This window comes from Oryzias latipes, chromosome 11, assembly GCF_002234675.1.
Source record: "Oryzias latipes chromosome 11, ASM223467v1".
NCBI classification, from domain to species: domain Eukaryota; kingdom Metazoa; phylum Chordata; class Actinopteri; order Beloniformes; family Adrianichthyidae; genus Oryzias; species Oryzias latipes.
This window is the reverse complement of record NC_019869.2, coordinates 3,815,608-3,841,069: the sequence shown is the minus strand read 5'-3', so window position 1 is coordinate 3,841,069 and position 25,462 is coordinate 3,815,608. Positions and strand designations below refer to the sequence as shown.

Genomic DNA, 25,462 nt, shown 5'->3' with positions numbered 1-25,462 from the left:
CAGAGTAAAAAGAAAATATATACAGCATAATCTACTTTATAATAAAAAACACAAACAAAAAAAATTTAAAAATATGCAGCCTACAGTGCTGTAAATAATGCTTGAATTTCACAACTAACAGTTCTTCACTGGTTGCTGTCCTCACCCCCCCTCTACTGGCCATTGTCCTCACCCTGCTGGCCATCCTCACGCTGTTGTCTGTCTGGCCACAGATTCTCGTCCACATCAGAGCGTATATCCTCCCTTGCGATGCAACAAGTGAAGAAACGGCGTGCATGTCGCAACCATCCCCTACACTGATCTCCTGTAATATCCTCACACGCAGCATTCATTGCATGGAGCAGGGACTTCTGATCTTGAGCCCGATACTCAAACACTCTCCACCTCCAAGCGGAGAAAAACTCTCCTTTCCTCAATAGGATTGAGGAAAGGAGAGTAAGGTGGCAGGAACACTATGACCATCCTTGGATGAGTAGTGAACCAGGCCCTGATGAACAATTCACATTGTCCCATACAATAACATATAGTGGTAGGTGAGGCCCTATGAGACCTTTCTCATTTTCAGGGATCAAATCAAAATAATACATTTATCAAATGTTCCAAGGGTTTCATATATCGTATTCATGGTATTATGTTCTTGACTAATTTTGACAATTGAACAGACTATTGTGCCGTGGGCCGTATCCGGCCCGTCAGGTGCTATAGTCCAGCCCGCACATGAAGAGTAAAAATCATAAGGATGTTTAAAAAAGAAAGCACGTTTATAGTCCATTCCTGTGGCGAGTTATGATTTTTTTTAAAGAAATAACTAAAATGCGCAATTCCACCACTAGGGGTAGCAAAGGAAAAGCAAAACAGGTGAAACAGCAAATCTAGGGTCTAGGGCAGGGGTCGGGAACCTTTTTGGTTGAGATAGCCATAAACGCCACATATTTTTAAATGTAATTTCGAAAGAGCCATACAATAATGTAGTGTCCCTTTCCCACACTGAGGCACGGAGACTTAAACTCTTTTAAGCTTCTTTATTCTGGTTACTGCAGACCGTAACAAAAGCCGTACAACTAATTCAGCAACTCCTCAATCTCTCCCGCCGAGACGAGAACGCTTCTCCCAACTTTATATTCCCCTGCTCCCGCTCCAGCCCTCCCATTTCCCTTATTCGGCCCATAGCTGAACTCCATTGGTCCAAATTACCTAACAGGCTGAGCGACAGAACTGAGAGCCAATCAGATCTCTGCATGATGCGTTCAATGAACTCCAGAACTTTTAACGCGGCCCAAAAGCCAAGTTAAACTCAGTCCGCGACAATATTTTTAAAACTAAATATACAAGTGAATGTGTGCATTGATGTAATTTCAACATTTTTAAAGTACAATAAGTCTGTGGATTCTTTTAAATGACATTGTTATGCTGTTGCTAATAAATGATGAGTATTTCTCGTGGTAGTTTTGCTGATGGTCACCAGGTTGATACGTGGTGAGTTTCTGCTTCACGCAAGATGAGACTTTAAACATGATCGTAGGTCTGAATGTTCTGTAGATGTGACAAAGACTGCTCACATGCAGACGGGGAGCCAAACACACACTCACACACTGCAGTGTGTGACGGGCAGCGGGTTTTACGTTTTTACGATCCCTGCGCGATTCACCTGCTGCCTGTCCCCCCACCCCCACCCCCTGCTTTCCACTGCTATAAAGTACTTTAATTTATAGCAGTGGAAAAATGTTTCCCAATTAAAGTTAAAACCAATATTTTTGAATCCCATCTGGAATGATTGATTGATCCATTGATGTGAATCCTGATGACAGAGATCCATGTTCCTGTTGGAGTCAGTGGTTGCATTTCCATAGAAACACTTTGCATCAGCAGCTCCATGCTCCAGTGCTCTGGGAGACTTTATAGTCCTGAGAGTTGAAGACTGGATGACTGACAGCTGTCCTTCATCACAGCAGAAGACACAGAAATCCTCCTCCTCCTCCTCAGTCAAACCATGACTTTGATCTGCGTCCTCATCTGGACTCTCCTCTGCTTCATTCAGGGTGAGGAAGATGATGTTTGTGAGAATCATCTGGGGCCTCATTTATAAAACTTTGCGTAGGATTTGCGTCAGAAGTGGCGTATGGATGAAAACTAAGACATGCGTACGCACAGAAATATTCGGATTTATAAAACCGTGCGCACGCACATCCTACGCATCTTTCCCTTAATAAATCACAACCAATTCTAAATGCAGCATAGCTTTTGCGGCTTCATGACACGCCCATAGTTGCCCATAAATAGTCCGTGAAACGCCCACAAATGAATATTCATTGATTGCGAAACATGGCACACACCGAGAGGAAATCAAAAAAAACGTATCTTCACTCATTGTGAAGTAGAATTTATCGTTGGCGAGGTAATAATAATAATGTTACTAATGCCAAAAAGCCACGTGAGTGGCAGACGCCGTTAATGCTGTAGCCTCACAACCTCGGACCGTGGTTAAATAAAAAAGAAATGGTCGGACATCAAAGTCGAGGCAAAAAAATTGTCTGGCGCTGCATCGCCAGAGTGTGTCTGCCACGGGGGGACACCGGAGCTGACCCCTCTTGATGAGAGACAAGCGGCAAGAATTGGGGAATCCCTTAGTGGAGTGGTGACTGAGGCGCAGGGGGACGCCGACGCGCCAGATGCACCGGGTGACACCCCCCCCCCCCCCAAAAGCCCGCAGAGGTCCAACAGGACGGCTCGAGGAAGTCAGAACCGGCTCATAAGCCACTCGTCCTCGTTTGCCAGCACGTCTTCTAGCTGTCTAAAGATTTGCCACATCTTCTAAGAGGGCAAGATCAGCCATTGTGCGTCATTACGCATTGTGATGGGGCATTTTATTTCCCTCCATTTAATTACATCTGACAAGCTACAGATGTCGGTAATAATCGACGTGGAAATGGGAAATTTATCAGCGCAAATGTAATTTCTTGTTGCTTTCTGAATGGTTGAGACATACGCCATACATGGTTTTATCAAAAATAAAACAAACTAAAGGCATATGTATAAATACCATAATTCCGTAGTTTATGAAGAAATGTTTTACTATGAAAACAACTTTCCCCAGTGGACAATTAATACATCTCTCTCCATCTATCCATCTGTCTGTCTGCACCTCTATCTGCTCCGCCAGACGGACACATTAACGAGAATATCAGTTTTGTACATTATTTCATTCTGTTAACTATATTATTTATGAGGATGAATTGCACAACATGCCAATATTGCAGAATATATTTCACTTTTCTTTCTGCAAATATGTGTTCATTTGAATTTTTGTTGTAATTTTCGTTTGATTTTTTTGTTTGTTTCACTGCTGATGGATCAAACGGGTGTTCGTGTAGCTATTAATTGTAAGACTTGCTTTGTGAAGTCTTCATGTTATTTCTGAGAGGCAGTATTGTCATTTTCACTTTCACGTGTTTCTTCCATCTGCCGATGGTGTCGCCGTTTCTCATTTCACCCGTTTTTGTGCGTACGCCTGGGTCAGAGCTTGCGTGAAGGACCGCACATTTTCCCGTCAAGTTTGCTTTTTATAAATCTCAACTATTGCGTAGAGAGTGGCGTACGCCTTCTTTTGTGCGTACGCAACGTTTATAAATGAGGCCCCTGGAGTGCAGCTGAGTTTCTCCTCAGCATCTCATGTTCTTTGTGGTTCTTCTCTCTCTGCAGGTTCTGTTGGACAAAATGTTGTTGTGACTCAGCCAGCAGCTAAATCAGTGCAGCTCGATCAAAAGGTCACTATTGACTGTAAGGCCAGTCAAAAGGTAGATCACTGTTGTGATACACGATACTATCTTGCCTGGTACCATCAGAAATCTGGAGAAGCTCCTAAAGCTCTGATTTATGTAACATCAGACAGATTTTCAGGAATCTCCTTCAGATTCAGTGGAAGTGGATCAGGAAATGGAATTGACTTCACTCTGACCATCAGTGGAGTCCAGGCTGGAGATTCAGGAGTTTATTACTGTCAGAGTTATCACAGCATCAACAGTCAGGATGTGTTCACACAGTGAAAAGTCATCGTACAAAAACCTCCTTCATCAGAATGAACTGAAACTCATTTGAATGTTTCTGCCTCAAGTTCTTCCAGAGACTGAAACACTGACTGATTTACTGTAGACACACTAAACACACAAAGAAAGACACAATATTTAAACAGCAGTACCTTTATCTGAGGTGCTTGTACTAAAGTTTTTGTCAATAATGATCTTAATATTTACTAAAAAATGGGGGAGGGGAGAGAGATGCTGTAGTATCGCGAGACCCAGCGAGACGAGTGTGGTGAGTCGACTTGGCGGCGCGTAAGCATTTGAACAAACATTTTCGATCTTGTTTCATTTTTCCGCCATATTAAAATATTTCCTGCTAACTAACATAACCTGTTAAGAGTATTAAGCTTCTGTCAGCCTGGAGGACCTGGAGAATTTCATTGACGAGTGTTTTAATACCTGCAACATGGTGAAGCCCAGAACCGCCACCACCACCCCCTCCGCCAAGCGTGAACGGCCTGAGGACTCTCCCGGGGCTGTGTCCTCTCCGGGCAGCGGAATGAGCGATATCCTGGATTCGATTGACAAAAAGCTCTCCAGCTTTGATGGCCGCCTCAATTTGCTGGAGATCCTCCATAGAGAATTTCAAGGTCTGCGGGAGTCTCTGGAATTCAGCCAGCAGCAGGTGCGGGAGCTCGCAGCGGAGAACCAGGCCCTCAGAGAGACCGTGAAGACCCTGGGCAATGACACCGCCCGTCTCTCCGAGGAGAACCGATCCATAAAGGAAACCCTCCTGGATCTTCAGTCGAGGAGCATGAGGGACAATCTAGTGGTCGCGGGGGTTCCAGAAGAGGTAGGAGAAGACCCCGAAGCCACCGTGAGATCCTTTTTACAGGTCCACCTGAAGCTCCCCCAGGAGGAGGTGCAGAAGATCTCTTTCCACAGGGTTCACCGCCTCGGAGGAAGAAGGTCCGACCACCAGCGCCCGCGTCCTATTGTGGCTAAATTCGAACATTTCAAACAGAAGGAGTTGGTGAAGGGCCGCGGACGGGAACTGAGAGGCACGCATTACAGCGTGAATGACCAGTTCCCGGCAGAAATCCTCCGTAGAAGGAAGATCCTGTTCCCGCTGAGGAGGAAGCATCTTGCTGCTGGTTCGAGAGCGATTGTGGCCGTTGACAAACTGTACGTGGACGGACGGCTGTTCCGGGACCCGGAGATCACCCCCTGGCTGTGCTGAAGGCTTTCAGATCCGCGCTGAGAACATCTGCGCTGCCCAGAAGAAACCCGCTAAATTTACCTCAATGAATGGAAAACCGGATCATCAATAATCCACACCTCGATCGCAGGAAAACAGTCTTTTTTTTCTTCTTCGTCACCTCAGTCCCACTGATGTTTCTATTGTTGTTTTGTTGTTGTTTTCGTTTTCCTTTCTATCTCTTTTTTTCTTTCCTTTACTCTCCCCCCCCCCCCCCCCCCCTCTCCCCCTCATTATATGTAAATCACCTGGAAGCAACTCATCCTCGGTAAGTATTTATTTATGCACGGAACGGGCGCGCGCACACAGGGGCGTGCACATGCGATCCCGCACACACACGCCGACATACTGCAATCACCTCACACAGGCTCTCATAGGACGCACGCGACACGCAGCTCACATAGCCAGAAAACGTTCACGCGCACAGCGCTTCTCAATGCGGGCATGCGCACACGGAACGGTACACAAGCACTACTTAGCTTTACACCTTTTCAGTCAGAGCAGTTATGAACAGTCTTAACATCGTTAGCTGGAATGTGCGTGGACTTGGCTCTGAGCCAAAGAGACTGAAAGTGTTAAATCACCTGGATGGTCTAAAAGCAGATATAGCTCTACTGCAGGAGACCCATTTATCAAATTCTTTGAATCACCTTATGTGCTGCTTACAATTTCCAGTTATATACTCTGCCAGTTACAACTCCAAACAACGAGGAGTTGCTGTTTTAATTAATAAAAATCTTAATTTTACTCATAAGGATACAGTTACTGACCCAGAAGGCAGATTTGTAATCATTAATATATCCATTCAGAATAAGGACTATTGTATAGTGAGTATTTATGGTCCTAATGTTGACGACTCTTCCTTCTTTCACAGATTCTTCACCTCACTCTCAGTTCACTCTGACTCCACAATCATTATAGGAGGAGACTTCAACCTTGTTTTGGACCCTGAACTTGACAGACTCAGCACAGCAGCAAACCAGCGTACATGGCGATCTGCAAGTATTCTAAAGCAGTACATGAATGATCTGGGTCTCTGCGACGCGTGGCGCTCATGTCACCCAAGCACTAAAGGGTTCACCTTTTTTTCTCCAGTTCACTATTCACACTCCCGTTTAGACTATTTATTAATCAGTAACTCTCTTTTAAAAAATATTCAAAGCTCCAATATCCATCCAATCATTATCAGTGATCATGCACCAGTCTCTGTAAACATTTCTAGGGAAAAATCCACACCCTCTGGTACAACCTGGAGGTTTAATACGTCTCTGTTAAAGGACCAGGAATTTCTTGAATTCTTTAAAAAAGAGTGGGCAACCTTCTTAGACTTCAACAATACTCCAGACATCCCACCGTGCGTTCTTTGGGAAACAGCAAAGGCAGTCATGAGAGGGAAAATCATTTCTTATTCAACGCACAAAAAACGCAAAGAGAAAGCAGATTTATTAGAATTAGAAAATAAAATCAAAACCCTGGAGACTGCTTATGCTGCTTCTGCACAGGAACACATTCTGGGAGATCTGAAAAATTTAAAGCTGCGGTTAAATGACATCATTAATAAACAAACACAATTTCAAATACAAAGGCTACGACTTGAAAGATTTGAAAACTCTAATAAATCTGGCAAATTTCTGGCTAATCAGCTTAAAATTAACAGAGAAAAATCATCAATCACCTCTATTATGGACCAAACAGGAAATGTCACCCATGACCCGGTCGAAATTAATAACGCATTTGAAAACTTTTATAAAAACCTGTACACACCGCAGATCAATCCGTCAGAGCAAAGTATTGACTCATTTCTTAATAATGTAAACCTACCCAGGCTAAATGAGGATCAAATCACAAACTTAGATTCTCCGCTCTCGCCGTCTGAACTTCATGAAGCTCTGTTACTTATGCCCAATGGTAAAGCACCAGGGCCTGACGGCTTTCCTGCTGAGTTTTATAAAGAATTCTGGGAACAACTGGCACCAACATTTTATAAAACTGTCACATCTATTAATGAGAGCCAATCAATGCCACCTAACATGAACTCAGCCAACATAATTCTTCTTCTAAAACCAGACAAAGATCCCACTAGTCCTTCAAGCTATCGCCCCATTTCTTTAATCAATGCAGATGTAAAAATTATCTGCAAAGCACTAGCACAGAGAATAGAAAAAATCACTCCTCACATAATTCACTTCGACCAGACTGGATTCATCAAAGGCAGACACTCGGATGATAATGTCCGTAGACTAGTTAATATAATAGACTTTGCCACCATTAAAAACCAGGAAATGACGGTACTATCGCTGGATGCTGAAAAAGCCTTTGACAGAGTTAATTGGAAGTTCCTTATTGCTGCCCTCCATAAGTTTGGTTTTGGAGAAGCATTCATCAATTGGATCAAAATATTATATCACAACCCCAATGCATCAGTTAGAACTAATAAACAGACTTCAAACAGTTTTTTTCTTGGAAGAGGAACCAGACAGGGCTGCCCACTCTCTCCTTCTCTTTTTGCTATATTCATTGAGCCTTTAGCTGCAGCAATAAGACAGAATGAGAGCATTATAGGAATAAAAACCAAACACAGCCATCATAAAATTAGTCTTTATGCGGATGACATATTACTGTTTTTAAGGAATTTACATTCTGTAAATGAAACAGCAATGATCATAAATGAATTCTCCTCCATATCAGACTATTCCATTAATTGGAATAAGTCTGTTTTATTACCACTCAACAGGAATATGGAACAAAGACTCACAATTCCAGTTAAAACAGGAAATATCAAATATCTGGGTATCTACTTTTCCCCCAAACTATCAGAACTGGTGCAGCTAAACCACACCCCATTACTGAAAAGCATACAGGACGATCTAACACGCTGGACCAACCTGCCTTTGTCACTTATGGGCAAGGTAGCCACGGTTAAAATGAAAATCTTACCCAAAGTTAATTATCTCTTCTCAATGATTCCCACACAACCGCCATTAAAATGGTTCAAAACATTAGACTCATCCATATCAAGCTTTTTATGGAACAACAAACCTGCAAGAATTAGTCTAAAAACTTTAAAATCTGCAAAAAGCTGTGGAGGATTAGAACTACCTAATTTCCACAAATACTTTCTTGCAAATAGATTACAATATATCTTAAAATGGTTAAAAAATAATCCAGAAACCAACTCATGGTTAGACTTGGAACAGGTGTTATGTGGAAAGATCAACCTGTCACAGCTACCATTTATTAGCCAAACAGTTAAAAAACAGGATTGTTTCAAAAGCATTAATATAAATGCCACCTTAACAGCCTGGTGGGAATTTCTCAAAATATCAAAATCATCAATTCAACCGTGCAAAATGACACCCATCTGGAACAACCCGGACATCCTTATTAACAAAAAAATGATTCACTTCCCAGCTTGGCAAGCAGGGGGCATAAAACAACTAGAGCACGTAATTATTGATAGAAGATTCATAACCCCCCAGGAACTTCAAGACAAACATGGAATAAATAACTTCTTGGAATATCAGCAACTTAAATCAAGTATTACTAAAAAGTATAAAATTAAAGACGACGATTTAAAGCTACCAGATGTAGTTACCACTCTGATTAATTTTTCAATGAATAGAACTCTCTCCAAAATTTACAAACTTTTATGTAATTTAGATAACAATATTGCCCTTCCAACAAAAAAATGGGATGCAGACTTGAGCATCAGCACAGATGAAAGCTTCTGGTCAGAACTTTGTCTAAACACCTTTAAACTGACAAAAAGTCCAAATCTGCAGCTAATCCATCTCAAAACTCTTCACAGAATTTACTACACTGGACAGAGGATGTTCAAGATGGGTCTCAGTAACTCAGACATTTGCGAGCACTGTGATAATAATCTACCCGACAGCTACATGCACGCACTGTGGTTCTGCACTCCTGTCCAGGCTCTCTGGCAGCAGGTATGTGCCGATTTATCAGTCTGGCTTAAGGTTTCAATCACTGCCTCACCGTCACTTTGTGTGCTTGGTGACATGAGTGCCATCGATATAGAAGAAGGATTAGCATCTATCATTTTCATAACTCTTTGTATTGCCAAAAAAACTATTTTAATAAATTGGAAAAACAAGAAAAATATAAACATAAGTCAACACAGAAATCTGCTGTTTGATCATATCAGCTTGGAAAAAATGTCAGCCCAAAGCTCAAGTAACTTTGAAAGAATTCAGTCTCTCTGGTCTCCTGTGGTTGACTCCATGACTTAGGGGGTGGAGGGCTTGGTCGTCGCTGCTCCTTGCCCTTCTGCCGTGGTTTGGGGTGGGGGTCGGGGCTTCCGGTGCCTGGCGGGGGCGGTGGGGGGCTCCGTTGGTCGGGGGGTCGGGTCCGGTGCCTGGGTGGGGCGGGCTGGGGCGCTGCGTGGTCCTCTGGGCTTGGGTGTGGGGGTGCGTGGTGGGGGGGTGGGGTGGTGGTCTGGCTTGGCTTGGGGGGGTGGTCCCTTTGCCTGTGCTGGGGGGGGTTGGCGGGGGGCCCTGCTCGGGTGGGGGGGGCCCAGCGGCGCCGGATGGGCTGCCCATCTGCACCTGGGGCTGGGATCGGCCCTTCCCTGGCTCTGGGACGGGACGGGACAACCCTCTCGGGGCCCCCGGTCGCTCTGGGTGTCACCCGCTTCGGCTGCGGGGTCTGGGGTGGGGTGGGGTGGGGGGCTTGTCGGCCCTGTCCTGTGGGGGGGCGTTCTGGGGGGGAGGGGGGGCCAATTATTAGTACGGGTCGGGGGGGGCTAGCGGGTCGGGGTCTCCGCTGAGGCAATCAGTGGTTGCCTCGGCCGGTTGGCCTCCTCGGTCCCGTCGAGGCCTGACCAGAGCTCTTCTAGGGCCGGCGTCTGGGGGTGGGGGCCTGGGCTTGCTCCGGGGGGGGGCAACGCTTTCTGGCTCCTCTCTCTCTGTTTGGGGTGGGTGGTGCCGGGCCTGGGGTGTCGGCGCCTCCGGGGGTGGGCCCCTGGGCTGGGTGGCCCTGGCCCCTTTGCTGGGGGTGGGCTGGGGGACGGCTGTTTGACCACCGGGGGACAGTCTACCAGCTGTCCCCAACTTACCCCCTTCCTTATATAACCTCATATTAGGGTGAGGGGGTGGGGGGTCTAGCCTGCGATGCGCCTTGGGGGGGGGGCTACTTGGGAGTGGCCCCCCTCCTATGGTTGCCGTATGGAGTGGGCCCCCCCTCTTTCGGTTTTATTTGCACCTTAGACATGTAGGGTCCTTGGTAGGGGGGGTGCTTGGACATCACTGCAAGCAAGCAGCAGATGTCCTCCTGGCACCCTACCCGCCAATTTTAACCGCACCTTAGACATTTAGGGCCCCTTGGTGTGGAGGGTGAGGGGACATCACTGTGAGTAATCAGGAGATGTCCCCTTAGTGCCCTACTCGCCAATTTTAACTGCACCCCCCTTAGTACACACACCCCTCCCCCTTCAATATATACATTCAAACATAAACACACACACATGCACACAAACACCCTCTCAAACACCCATACACGCACACACATTTTACAAGGAAGGTGGGACCTGGGTCCATCTGTCCCCTACCCCTTCCCTTGTGGGGGGTGCGGGCCCCTTGGCGATGGCGGCCGTGTCCCTTGGGTGCCGGCTCCCTGGGCCCGGCGGTGCTCTCTCCGCACGGTGGGGGGGTTCATATTACACCTGAGCCGGGGGTGTTCGTGTCCCTGGGGGGTGGGTCCTGGTCCTTGCCCCTGGACGCTGGGCCCCGCCAAACTTCCAACATGGCCGAGCCTGGTCGGGCCATATTTATAACATCCCTTGTGGGCCGCCCTTTTTTCCCCGGGGTTCCCCCCTCCTGGGCGGGGGCGGCGGGCCCCTGCCTTGCTCCTACCTGGACCAACCGTGGGCCGGGTGGGTGGCTGCCTGGAGTGCGGAGCGGGTCTCCCTTGGGGGGTCCTGGCTCGTACCTGGGGTCGGGGCGGGGGGATGCCCGGAACTCCTGGGTGGTGGTGGGGTGCTCGTCTGGGGCTGTGGGCGTCCCTCTCCGGTGGGGCCCTGCGTTGGGCTCTTCCGGCGCGGCGGGGGGCTGCTTTCCTGGCTGGGCTGGGGCGGCGCTCTCTTTCCCTCTGCGCCTCCCTGCTCTCTGGCTCTGGGGGCCTCGCGGCGGTCCTGCTGGCCCTGGCCTGGGTGGCGGTCTTGGTCGCCCGGGGGGCGGTTGTTCCCTGCCTGTTCCCGTGTGGCGTTGGGGGGGCTCCGGCTGCCGCTGCTGCTGCGGCGGGGGTATGGGTGTGGGGGTGGCTGGGCGCTCCTCCTCCTTCTTTTCACATTCCACCATCCATTTTAGAAGAACATAAACACTCACCTGAGCACAGGTGTTAGCTCACCTTTGCACTAATAGTTTGCATGATTGAATGAATGAAAGATTTCACACTAGTTGGTTTAAAGGCATAGGTATGCGTTCGTGAACACTATCTGTTTTGTGTGCATGTTGACATGTGGACATTTTTGCGGCTAGCAGGTGTGTTGATAATATTTGAGTGTGTGTGAACAGGCCCCGCCCTTTTTGTACTACATTTGAACCGTACCGTAACGATAAACAACCAGTAAACCTGCCTGCTCTATGCTGCTTCATGGTCTTACCCCCCTTCCCCTCCTATTATCACCCTCCTACCCCCCCCTCTCTCTAACGTCCCTCTCTCTTCTTCCCCTCTTTCCTTTTCCGTCCGGTCCAACACCAAAGATTTTCAAACATGATTGAAATTAATAAAGTTTGGCCTCAATTACAAAAGGGGTTTATTCAGACATACCTTTGGTTTGTCTGAAGATGAATAACCCCTCTTGTTAAAATAAAATGTGTCCAACACAAGAGGCCCTCAGCTCTCATCTGTTTGCCTAGCTGTTGGACAGGACAAGTTAAAAAAAAAAAAAAAAAAAAAAAAAAAAATGGGGGAGGGATATTTATTAATATTAACTTCTGTCTGAGATTTATCTTCAGAAAATCACTTATTTGACAAAACATGCCATACACAAACTAAGTTACACTGTTTCATGAATCTATTAGATTTGCTAATGAAAAAAAATCATTTAAATTCAATTTTAAATTATTGTTAGTTCTATAGCACCTTTCATGTAAAAAAACAGTTCATGGTGCTGAACATAAAAACAAACAAGAATGTAGAAAACACCAATCCCCATTCATGCAATAAAATAATTAAATAAGCCCCGCACAATAAATTCACAAAAACAAACACAAGTAAAAGAGAAGAAAGAAACCAGAAGGCGCCGTCTGCCCTGACCTCCCGTTGGGTGTCAGCACAGACACAAACACCCCAGCCAAGGGTGAGAAAACACTCGTAAACAGTCTAATTGGCTAAAAGACATTAAAGAAATATACATGTGTTAAAATATCAGGAAATTAATAGTAAAAATTCTAGATTAAACAAATAAAACAATAAAATTATGCAATAAAACATCATAAAACAGAAGAGTAAAAAATGAAAATTCTAGCTTAGAAAAGATATGAAATTTAATTAAAAGCTGGGTTAAACAGGTGTGTCTTTAATTTCTTTTTAAAAACATCAACAGTAGATGAGGCCTTCACATACTCAGGTAGGCTGTTCCACAGACGAGGCCCGTAGAATCTAAACGAGTCCTCGCCGTGGTTTTTTGTCCTGACCCTAAGGACCTTCAGCAGGGCTGCACCTGAGGACCTAAGGGCTTTGGGAGGTTCATCAGTTAAAAGCAAGTCTGATATAAAAGAAGAACTAAGACCATGGAAACTCTTAAAAACTATTAAAAGAAATTTAAAATCATAGTCATAGAATTGGTTGACAGAAAAAACTGGACCCCATCCCTCTCAGCTTCAGAACCGATTAACCAATTATTGAGAAGATAATCAATTTAAATGTAAAACAACGTTTCAATAACTAGTCTTTATTCCAGAAACATCTTTCTTCCACAGTCCAGGACTGTGCATCACATGTTGGTTGCTGAGAATAAATTGTCCCTAGATGTGAGTGTGTGGTTGTGTTGCCCTGTGATGAACTGGTGGCCCATCCAGGGTGGATGGATGGATGGATGGATTTATAGACATTTGAAAAAGACAGAAAATCTTCTCTGCTACAGACTCCTGGTGTTTCTAAGGACTCATGAGTTCATCATCCTCACATTTAAGAAGCTTGAAACCAGGAATCAGAATCTTTTATCTAGATATATCAATAACGTTTATGTATTTTCTCCAGTACATACTTCTGTGCTTCTGCTCTGTAGACATTTCTACACTAGACAGATGATCTCTGATGTTATTCAACTCTCTAAGCTGACTGGAGTTTGCTTTGCCCAACTTAGGACAAATTCAGACAAAAGTACATTTAGAAACTACGTTGGGTTTAACCATTGGTCCATATCACTGCTATTAAAACAATTTTATATACATATATATTTGCAAATTTAAGCTTTATTACCTAAAAACTCATTTAGACAAAAATATATTCTCAGTTATGAATAGAAGATAAAGTAAAATACATTGAAAATATCCTTCAAACTAGACTTTAATAATGTTTCATTTCTGTTGTAAAAACTAACTTATTAACAAGGATATCTGAAAACAAATGTTAAAAGTGACTAACTGTGGAGTCTTTATCCCAGAGTTGTGCTGCTGCAGCTCCTGTAGGCCAAAGATTCCAAGCTGAACATCCAGAGCTGCTGAGAACAGCTGCAGATGACTGACTCAGTGTGTTTGCATATGTGTGCTGCCTCTCTGCTTCCAGCAGTTAAGAGCTCAGTGTTGATCAGTGGCTGTCCAGACCTTTCAGAGACACTGACACACCTGCAGCACAATGAGGATGTCACTGACTCTGCTGCTGGCTATCCTGGAGCTCCATGTTCAGGGTGAGACTCTCTGCTGGAAACTTGGATTCATCAGGAAACAAACTTCATCACAATTCTTAGATTTCTTTCATCTGGATTCATCTCAATGACTCTTCTGTTTTTCCTTTTTTCCAGGTTCATCAGGTGAAATCACTTTGACTCAGACTCCTGGATCTAAGTCTGTTGTTCCAGGAGAAACTTTCTCCATTAGATGTCAAACCAGTTCAAGTGTTAGCACCAACCTTCACTGGTATCTACAGAAATCTGGAGAAGCTCCTAAACTCCTGATATATTATGCAACAACTCGTCAGTCTGGAGTTTCTGATCGTTTTCGTGGAAGTGGATCTGGCAGTGATTTCACTCTGACCATCAGTGGAGTTCAGGCTGAAGATTCAGGAGTTTATTACTGTCAGCAGAGTAACAGCTTTCCGTTCACACAGTGAAACAACGTCGTACAAAAACCTCTTTCAGCTAAAGAGGAACTGATCTGAATGAACAGCTGCTCTCAACCTTTTTGGTGAAAATGTGGATTTTCCCATAAATTTTTTGATCTTCTAACATCAATGAATCTACCAAAGGAAAACAATGCTTAGCAGGCATTGTAGTAGGTTTAGAGGCTGTCATCTAGAATTAGTTTTTAAAGTTAGAAGACGTTTCACCTCTTATCCAAGAGGCTTTGTCAATTCTGAATTAGCTGGTTATTCCCTATATCTCAGGCCTGTCTGAAAAACTAAAAAGGATTTTCATACAATATAACATCCCAGTTCATCTCAAACCAGTTAAAACTCTCAGAAAAAAACTTCTTCATTCAAAGGACAAAATTCCTAGCTACAAACAGAGTAATGGTGTGTACTCTATCAATTGCAAAGAGAACTGGAAAGAACAGTATGTAGGAGAAACCAAACAACCTCTACACAAGCGGCTTTACCAACATCGCAGAGCCAACCCAAGTGGACCTGAGTCTGCAGTGCACCTCCACCTGAAGGCCACAAACCACTCGTTCGAGGACAGTGAAGTCCGAATTCTAGCCAGAGAGAAAGGATGGTTTGAGTGAAGAGTGAAAGAACCCATCTTTGTCAAGAAGGATAAACCTTCTCTTAATAAGAATGGTGGTCTCAGGTTTATTCTTCCATCCATCTACGGCAGTGTTCTGAAACCTAAACAAACAGAACCAGTTCCACCTGGATCTCAGGTCTGACTCCTCCCCCATGAGCGCATATATACCAGCTCTTCGACCAACTAATTCAGAATTGACAAAGCCTATTGGATAAGAGGTGAAACGTCTTCTAACTTTAAAACCAGGTCCAGATGACATCCTCTAAACCTACTACTATGATGGAACCAACCTGGATGAATGAGAGTCTTCATAGACAATGCTTAGCTAGGAACAATTTAGACACATTTTCAACCATTTTATGTTCTTCACTTTGATACCAGAGGTTCAGACATTAATGTTTGTGTGTTTTTTTAGGAGACAAACATTTACAGCGATCTACAAACTGTACATTCACTACTTTACATTCCATCAAAGTGTCTGCATCAATTCATCAGGGAAAAAAAAGGAAAATAAATGTATTACTGCCGAGATCAGGGATCACCAACCTCATTTACACAACAGTAATGACAAGAAAAACACGTATAAACATAAAACAGTGATTTATTTCTGTTTATCTGCTGAAACATTAGAAAGTCAGGAGGGACACTAGTTGTACTGGTGGTTCAATAGATCAACAATTTTGAAGCCAAGGAAATCATCAATCTTCTTGTCAGAACGGAAAAAAAAAACATTTCAAAATTATATCGAATTCCCTCATGATCTGTAATATTTTTAGAGCATGCCTTGCTGATGCTTTAAGTTGCCCCCATGGGCACTGCGTCGGTGACCCCCAGTATAAACTGTAGCCCACCTTTATCTGACAGTAACAGGATGAACTCCATCAATGCAACAGCAACATAGAAGTTCTGGAAATTATTTTACAAATTTATTGATGTAAATGTCTTACTTAAAATTAATATATTTGTTAGAAATCACAAATGAAACAACTTTGAAGAGTATTTTTTATTGTGCAGAAAGTATCAAATAAGTAACTCATGATAAAAATGTTTTTATAGCACACAAAGAAAGAATATTAAAAAAATCAATGCAGCTGAAATCTCAGTAAAAGCAAAAACACAATAATATTGTCCAGTCAGTCAGGTGGTGACTAGGAACACTGGTTTCTCCACAGAGTCTCTATGACTGGAGTCTGGGAGTCCTTGGTGGCCTCACAGGTCACAGAGTCCAGCTTCTCCCACTGGTCTGCAGGGAGCCTCAGGGTGCTGCTCCAGCTGTAGAGGCCGTCCTTCTGCAGCACCCGGCTCCTGCTCTCCTCCCAGCTGCTGCTGATGCTGCTGCTGCCGCCCACCTTCCAGGACAGAGTCCAGCCTGAAGGGAAGCCATTGTTGGCCAGACACAGGAGTGTGGCCTTCCCCTCATGCATGGAGGGGGACAGCACTGTCAGCCTGGGACGGACATCACCTAGGAGACACCATCAGGTTAGAGGACAGGAAGCACACAGCTGTCAATCAAACTCCTTGACTGTGTGAACGTTGATGTTCTCCTTGAAGAAGTTTCTGTCAGATGTTAGTTTCTGCTCCATCAGTCACTCACTCACACACAGTTTCACTTCCTTTCAGAAAGCTCTCATGCAGATCAGCACACAGAGTCCTCATGAGGACAAACGCTCTTTGGAACCAATGACAGTTCAAACTAGAAGATACATCATTTTCATGTTTGTTCAATTATTTCAGGAACATTTGAACAAATATACTGAAAACATTTTAAGATCATGAGATCGGTCAAAAACATAAACTAATGTAAAAAAAAAACATCTTTATGCCATAAAAAAAAAACAAGAGTTGCTGAAAAGAGGTTTGTGAACACCGTGACCCAGAGAGAGGTTAATGCAGATTTTAGAAATGATGTGAACTAATATAAACTTTTAAATTATTTTGTCAAAATACTGAATTGAAACAAACTCTACTGTGGCAAAAAGACAAGACAAAGAGTTTACGTTTTAAGGCAAATTTAAAGCAAAAAACATTGTATAAGTATCTTATTTTGAAATTCATATGAGATGCTCAATAATAAAAGTTATTTAAGACTCTAAATTGTTTATAAAGAAAAACCTAAACATAATTTAGGAGCTGAAACATTGAAAAAAGGTAAAAATAAAATATAAATATTTTTCTAGACTCTTTAATTTCTTTAAAATAATAAGAGCAATTGAGTTTCATTTTTATATAAATGTTTTTAGAAACTTACTTCCAAGATCTTGTCTGGTTCCTCCACCAAACGTGTACCACAGTGATACAAACTAACTGAGTCGTCGTACAAAAACCTCTGACTGCAGAGAGACACGCTCTCTGACTTTGAACACAACAAACTCAACACAGTCTGACTGGAAAACACAACAGATTGATGAGAAAAAGTTTCTTACAGAAATACTAATAATAATACTTTTAATTTTTTTCAGTTAAATTTAGCTTAATTTTTTCTTTTCAGAAGTACTCTCATATGTACTAGTGGTAAAAAACGAATATTATATTTGAGCATAAATCAATATTTTTAAATCCCATCTGGAATGATTGATTGATCCATTGATGTGAATCCTGATGACAGAGATCCATGTTCCTGTTGGAGTCAGTGGTTGCATTTCCATAGAAACACTTTGCATCAGCAGCTCCATGCTCCAGTGCTCTGGGAGACTTTATAGTCCTGAGAGTTGAAGACTGGATGACTGACAGCTGTCCTTCATCACAGCAGAAGACACAGAAATCCTCCTCCTCCTCCTCCTCCTCAGTCAAACCATGACTTTGATCTGCGTCCTCATCTGGACTCTCCTCTGCTTCATTCAGGGTGAGGAAGATGATGTTTGTGTCATGTGAGAATCATCTGGAGTGCAGCTGAGTTTCTCCTCAGCATCTCATGTTCTTTGTGGTTCTTCTCTCTCTGCAGGTTCTGTTGGACAAAATGTTGTTGTGACTCAGCCAGCAGCTAAATCAGTGCAGCTCAATCAAAAGGTCTCTATTGACTGTAAGGCCAGTCAACAAGTAGCTCACTATTCTGGTTCACAATACTTTCTTGCCTGGTACCATCAGAAATCTGGAGAAGCTCCTAAAGCTCTGATCCGGAGAACATCAGACAGATTTTCAGGAATCTCCTCCAGATTCAGTGGAAGTGGATCAGGAAATGGAATTGACTTCACTCTGACCATCAGTGGAGTCCAGGCTGAAGATTCAGGAGTTTATTACTGTCAGAGTTATCACAGTATCAACAGTCAGGATGTGTTCACACAGTGAAAAGTCATCGTACAAAAACCTCCTTCATCAGAATGAACTGAAACTCATTTGAATGTTTCTGCCTCAAGTTCTTCCAGAGACTGAAACACTGACTGATTTACTGTAGACACACTAAACACACAAAGAAAGACACAATATTTAAGCAGCAGTACCTTTATCTGAGGTTCTTTTACTAAAGTTTTTGTCAATAATGATCTTAATATTTACTAAATAATGGGGGATGGATATTTATTAATATTAACTTCTGTCTTAATATTAACTTCTGTCTGAGATTTATCTTCAGAAAATCACTTATTTGACTAAACATGCCATACAAAAACTAAGTTACACTGTTTCATGAATCTATTAGATCTGCTAATGAAAAAAATCATTTAAATTCACTTTTAAATTATTGTTAGTTCTATAGCACCTTTCATGTAAAAAAACAGTTCATGGTGCTGAACATAAAAACAAACAAGAATGTAGAAAACACCAATCCCCATTCATGCAATAAAATAATGAAATAAGCCCTGCACAATAAATTCACAAAAACAAACACAAGTAAAAGAGAAGAAAGAAACCAGAAGGCGCCGTCTGCCCTGACCTCCCGTTGGGTGTCAGCACAGACACAAACACCCCAGCCAAGGGTGAGAAAACACTCGTAAACAGTCTAATTGGCTAAAAGACATTAAAGAAATATACATGTGTTAAAATATCAGGAAATTAATAGTAAAAATTCTAGATTAAACAAATAAAACAATAAAATTATGCAATAAAACATCATAAAACAGAAGAGTAAAAAATGAAAATTCTAGCTTAGAAAAGTTATGAAATCTAATTAAAAGCTGAGTTACACAGGTGTGTCTTTAATTTCTTTTTAAAAACCTCAACAGTAGATGAGGCCCTCACATCCTCAGGTAGGCTGTTCCACAGACGAGGCCCGTAGAATCTAAACGAGTCCTCGCCGTGGTTTTTTGTCCTGACCCTAGGGACCTTCAGCAGGGCTGCACCTGAGGACCTAAGGGCTTTGGGAGGTTCATCAGTTAAAAGCAAGTCTGATATAAAAGAAGAACTAAGACCATGGAAACTCTTAAAAACTATTAAAAGAATCTTAAAATCATAGTCATAGAATTGGTTGACAGACAAAATTGGACCCCATCCCTCTCAGCTTCAGAACCGATTAACCAATTATTGAGAAGATAATCAATTTAAATGTAGAACAACGTTTCAATAACTAGTCTTTATTCCAGAAACATCTTTCTTCCACAGTCCAGGACTGTGCATCACATGTTGGTTGCTCAGAATAAATTGTCCCTAGATGTGAGTGTGTGGTTGTCTTGCCCTGTGATGAACTGTTCCCCCATCCAGGATGTCCTCTACCTTCAACCAAAAGGTGGATGGGAAAACTCTCATTGTTACATCCCAAAACACACACACACACACACACACACACACACACACACACACATATACACACCAAAAGGCCTGGGGACATAACACTCATGACAACATGGATGGATGGATGGATGGATGGAACATGTTTTTAATTAGTGTTTTGCACTGAATTTAAAACATCTGAAAAAGACAGAAAATCTTCTCTGCTACAGACTCCTGGTGTTTCTAAGGACTCATGAGTTCATCATCCTTACATTTAAAAAGCTTGAAACAAGGATTCAGAATATTTTATCTGCATATATCAATAACCACAACATTTATGTATTTTCTCCAACAAATACTTCTGTGCTTCTGCTCTGTAGACATTTCTACACTAGACAGATGATGTCTGATGTTATTCAACTCTCTGAGCTCACTGGAGTTTGCTTTCCTCAACCTAAGAAAAATTCAGACAAAAGTGAATTTAGAAACCATGTTGGGTTTGACCATTGGTCCATATCACTGGCAATAAAACATTTGTATAAATATATTTGCAAATTTAAGCTTTACTACAAAAAAATGAAACTCATTTAGACACAAATATTTTCTCAGATATGAATAGCAGATAAAGCAAAATACATCGAAAATTTCTTTCAAGCTAGACGTTAATAATGTTTCATTTCTAGTTTAACATCTAACTTATTACAAGGATATCTGAACACAAATGTACGGTAATCTGCTAAAGTGACTGAGTGTAGAGTCTTTATTCCAGAGTTGTGCTGCTGCAGCTCCTGTAGGCCGCCATTATCATTGCTTTTCCGCAATATAGTTTTTCTCATCCTTGGAGGCTAGAATTGGGCAATAGAATTGTCAAGGGACCTGAAATTTGGATTGGAATGAATACTGGTAGACATTGAAAAAAATAGAGAAGTTTAGGCAGCACATTAATTTTGATGCAGCCTATTTTATCCGTGAGAGATAATGGCAGCATAGACCAACGCTGTAAGTCACAATTAACTTGATCCAGTAATGGATTAAAGTTGGTTTTGAAAGATCAGAAAAGTCCTTAGTCACTCTAACGCCTAGATACTTAATGACACATGGAGAGATTTTAAAAGGTAGGTCTGATTGGGGGGGCCTCAGGATTGACAGGAAAAAGTTCACTTTTATTTAGGTTTAATTTGTAGCCAGAGATCTGACCAAACTCCCTCAGCAGAGCTAAAACTGGAGGCATGGAGACAGCTGGATCTGAAAGAAATAATAAAAGGTCATCTGCATATAAGGCTACTTTATGATCTACACCACCCCTTCAAGATACCGCACATAGAGCTAGTTCTAATGGCCGCCGTGAGTGGTTTGATGGCTAGAGCAAATAAAAGAGGGGGAAGAGGACAGCCCTGTCTAGTTCTACGGCCCAAGGGGAAGTATTTCAAGTAGTCATTATTAGTGTGAACACGTGTCATAGGTGATGTGTACAGTATTTTGATCCATGATAGGAATTTAGATCCAAAGCCAAAGCGTCTCTGAGTACAAAACAGGTAAGGCCACTCCACCCAATCAAAGGCCATTTCAGCATCCATGGAGATGACCATTTCGGGGGTGCTAGTTGGAGAGGTGCAGTATAAATATTCATAAGCCGCCTAATATTATGATATGTCTGGTTTTAATAAAGCTAGTTTGGTCAGGACTGATTAATGTGGGAATTATCAGCTCCAAGCATTTTGCTAGCAATTTTGCTAAAATGTTAACATCTGCACACAGCAAAGATAGAGGTCGATATCTGCTGCAGCATCGCAGATCTTTATCTTTCTTTAGGATAAGAGAGATTGTGGCTGTCGCAAAGTGGCCGGCAAGGCACCAAGATCTGCTGGAGCCTTTAACATGTTAAGCATTAGAGGAGATAGTTTATCCATAAAAACCTTAAAAATTTAAAATGGGAAACCTAAGACCAGGGCTTTTCCCATCCTGCATAGACATGACAGCATTCTTTAGTTCTTCAGCAGTGAAAGGCTTATCCAATAGAGCAGCCACATCTGGTTCAACTGTCGGAATATTAAGATGTGAAAAGAAAGTTTTGTAACGTTTCTCATCAGGAAAACATTCAGAGGTGTATAGAGCAGAATTAAAATCCCTAAATTTATCATTGATAGTAAACCATTCATTAATTAAATACATTTTACATTTTTAATGAAAAACACATCAAGTTTGCAAACATTTTAGCCCCATTTTATTTTTATAATGAACATCAAACTATTGTTTAAAGTATTTTTTAAAGCCAAAAATACTGACATTGTGCTGACAACAATTTTATGAGAAAAGATTTAAACTGATACGTTTAGTAAAACACATTTGCTATGGACTCTGGTTTACAAAGTCACAGCACAAATATGACCTCAGTGATGCTGATGTTGGAGTGTCTTTTTTACTTTAATTTTATATATTACTTCACAATACTCACCAAGAAGTCCTTTGAGATGTTAAAAAAATCATGTTAAAAGAAAAATACAATTACCAAAACTTTAGAACATGGCAAAATATCAGTTAGTTTCCAGAATCTTTACAACTTTTAAACTCGGAAGTTTTCATTTTTTCTCAACACAAAATTGTAAATGTGACATAAAATTACTGGTTCATATGTTATATTTGAATGAAAAATTGTTGGAAAACTATAAATTCACCTTTACAGACAGATTACTGACAAATGATTTTCAAATGGAATCACGTTTATCTGCATCTGTGAATGTTTCCTGCCTTACATGAAAAAACTAAATCTGTAAAAATCATACAAGTAGACAAATATTAGTTTATGGTACTTAATAGAAAACACTTTTTGTTAAAAAATGGATGTAAATTGAAAATAAATTACTTACAATCAACTTCCAGTCTGGTTCCTCCACCAAACGTCAACCACAGTGATACAAACTAACTGAGTCGTCGTACAAAAACCTCTGACTGCAGAGAGACACGCTCTCTGACTTTGAACACAACAAACTCAACACAGTCTGACTGGAAAACACAACAGATTGATGAGAAAAAGGTTCTCACTGAAATAATAATAACAATAGTTTTTATTTTTTCAGCTAAATTTAGCTTAATTTCTACTTAAGTTCTTATTTTGCAGATGTAAAGGTATTCTAATACGTACTAGTGGTAAAAACGAATATTATATTGGAGCATAAATCAATATTTTTAAATCCCATCTGGAATGATTGATTGATCCATTGATGTGAATCCTGATGACAGAGATCCATGTTCCTGTTGGAGTCAGTGGTTGCATTTCCATAGAAACACTTTGCATCAGCAGCTCCATGCTCCAGTGCTCTGGGAGACTTTATAGTCCTGAGAGTTGAAGACTGGATGACTGACAGCTGTCCTTCATCACAGCAGAAGACACAGAAATCCTCCTCCTCCTCAGTCAAACCATGACTTTGATCTGCGTCCTCATCTGGACTCTCCTCTGCTTCATTCAGGGTGAGGAAGATGATGTTTGTGTCATGTGAGAATCATCTGGAGTGCAGCTGAGTTTCTCCTCAGCATCTCATGTTCTTTGTGGTTCTTCTCTCTCTGCAGGTTCTGTTGGACAAAATGTTGTTGTGACTCAGCCAGCAGCTAAATCAGTGCAGCTCAATCAAAAGGTCACTATTGACTGTAAGGCCAGTCAACAAGTACATCACTATTATGGTTCACAATACTATCTTGCCTGGTACCATCAGAAATCTGGAGAAGCTCCTAAAGCTCTGATCTATATAACATCAAACAGATTTTCAGGAATCTCCTCCAGATTCAGTGGAAGTGGATCAGGAAATGGAATTGACTTCACTCTGACCATCAGTGGAGTCCAGGCTGAAGATTCAGGAGTTTATTACTGTCAGAGTTATCACAATATCAACAGTCAGTATGTGTTCACACAGTGAAAAGTCATCGTACAAAAACCTCCTTTATCAGAATGAACTGAAACTCATTTGAATGTTTCTGCTTCAAGTTCTTCCAGAGACTGAAACACTGACTGATTTACTGTAGACACACTAAACACACAAAGAAAGACACAATTCAAAGAAACTTTATGAAAATATTTAGAAATATCTCTTTAGATTAACAGTGTGGTTAAGAACTATCAACAGCTTAAAAATTGTGTTTTACTTCCCCAAAAACAGCTAAACTAGTTTGTTTAAAGTTACTAAATTGGCTCCATAAAATATGTTAACTGAACATTTGAAGATACTTAACAGCAAACAGAAGCTTAAACAAAACTCACCGACTAAACTAGAAAACAAACCAAACTTTCCTTAAAACACAAAATACACCAATGTCTTTCATAAATATAAAATTAATTTAGTTTATCTGAACTCACCTTTACTCAAAATAAGAACCACAAATATTTACTTGAAGTTTAACAAATAAAAGCCTAAAATGAAGAATCCCAGTCCCTCCTCTTCCTCTCTCATGGTCGGGTCGTCCAGATGAGCTTCAGCAATAAAAGCAGCTCCAGCCTCAGCTTCCTCTGGAGGACTCTGATCAAAGACAAATACTTCAGAAAGTATTTAGGATGAAAATAAAACAGGACAAACATGACATATTGAGGAATCAGAGTAGTTCTGAATTTATTGATTCAGTTCTGAGGAAAACAAAGATGCTAAGAAAACTTTGGGTGGATGGAAAAAAAGAGACGTAAAGATGAAAAAACAAGACTTACATTTTTGATCCTCACTCCATTCAAAAAGGTGGGAGACGCTGCCATCGCATCCATTCTAATTTATCTGGATTCATACAAAAAAAAGTAAAAATTAAATAAAAATTAGGTCCTAAACATTTAAGTCTTTTATTTTTCTTTTTTACCTTAAATATTGAAAGATAATTATAAACTAATTTACTTAATAATGTAAATCAAATAAATTAGAGAAGAATGGAAAAATAAAAGTAATAGAAATGTTGGATTCTGTTCTCTGTTTGTCTATTATGCTTGTTTTCAGGTTTCTAATCTTAATCTGGATTAAATAATCTGTGAAGTCTCTTTTAAATCAAGCCACACAAATGACTGATGAGGAAAACTGCAGTGTCAGCATTAGACAGCTGCATGTCCAACAAAGCCAGCATCACCTTGAATGCAGGAAATCTGACATATTAATGTCTGATCATTTAGTTTCCGGTTCCATCACTGTTTTTAGATAATTCTAGTGCTATTTCATAAAGCAGGCCTCCATTAATCCTACTTTAACGTTAAAGTCCAGCAGTTATTCTGTGGATTTAAATTCCATCACTAGTTTGAATAGATTAAAAAGATCCTTCAAACTAGACCTTCATTTTGGTTCATTTCTGGAATAATCTCTAAATCTTTAACACAGAAAACACACTAAATCTAATCTGCTAAAGTGACTGAGTGACTATGTTGGCTCCCATTTCATTTCTTTCCCTCTCTATTTCAGACAGTATGCTCCCCTGGTGAACGGGAGCGGCCCAACGGTCAATGGTGCCCGGTAGTCATACTGGACAATGAAATGAAGTGAAAATGTAATGCCGCCGAAAACACACCTCATCTTATTTACACACTGATTATACATTCACATTTTCTTCTGGATGATATTGGTGTTGGGGGTTTTGTTACCCGAAAGCGTAAGGAAAAAATAATTATCTCAAGGAATTGAA

General features: G+C 41.5%; 2 gene segments (V, D, J or C); one reads left to right on the top strand and one right to left on the bottom strand.

The window, feature by feature from the left end:
• The first annotated feature begins 13,908 nt into the window (after window positions 1-13,908).
• Window positions 13,909-14,637, top strand: LOC110015855. The segment is given in 2 exon segments: window positions 13,909-14,146; window positions 14,261-14,637. Coding segments are annotated over 2 exon segments (360 nt in total).
• Window positions 14,638-16,329: 1,692 nt separating this feature from the next.
• Window positions 16,330-21,411, bottom strand: LOC111948224. The segment is given in 2 exon segments: window positions 16,330-16,643; window positions 21,351-21,411. Coding segments are annotated over 2 exon segments (375 nt in total).
• Between the last annotated feature and the right edge of the window lie 4,051 nt (window positions 21,412-25,462).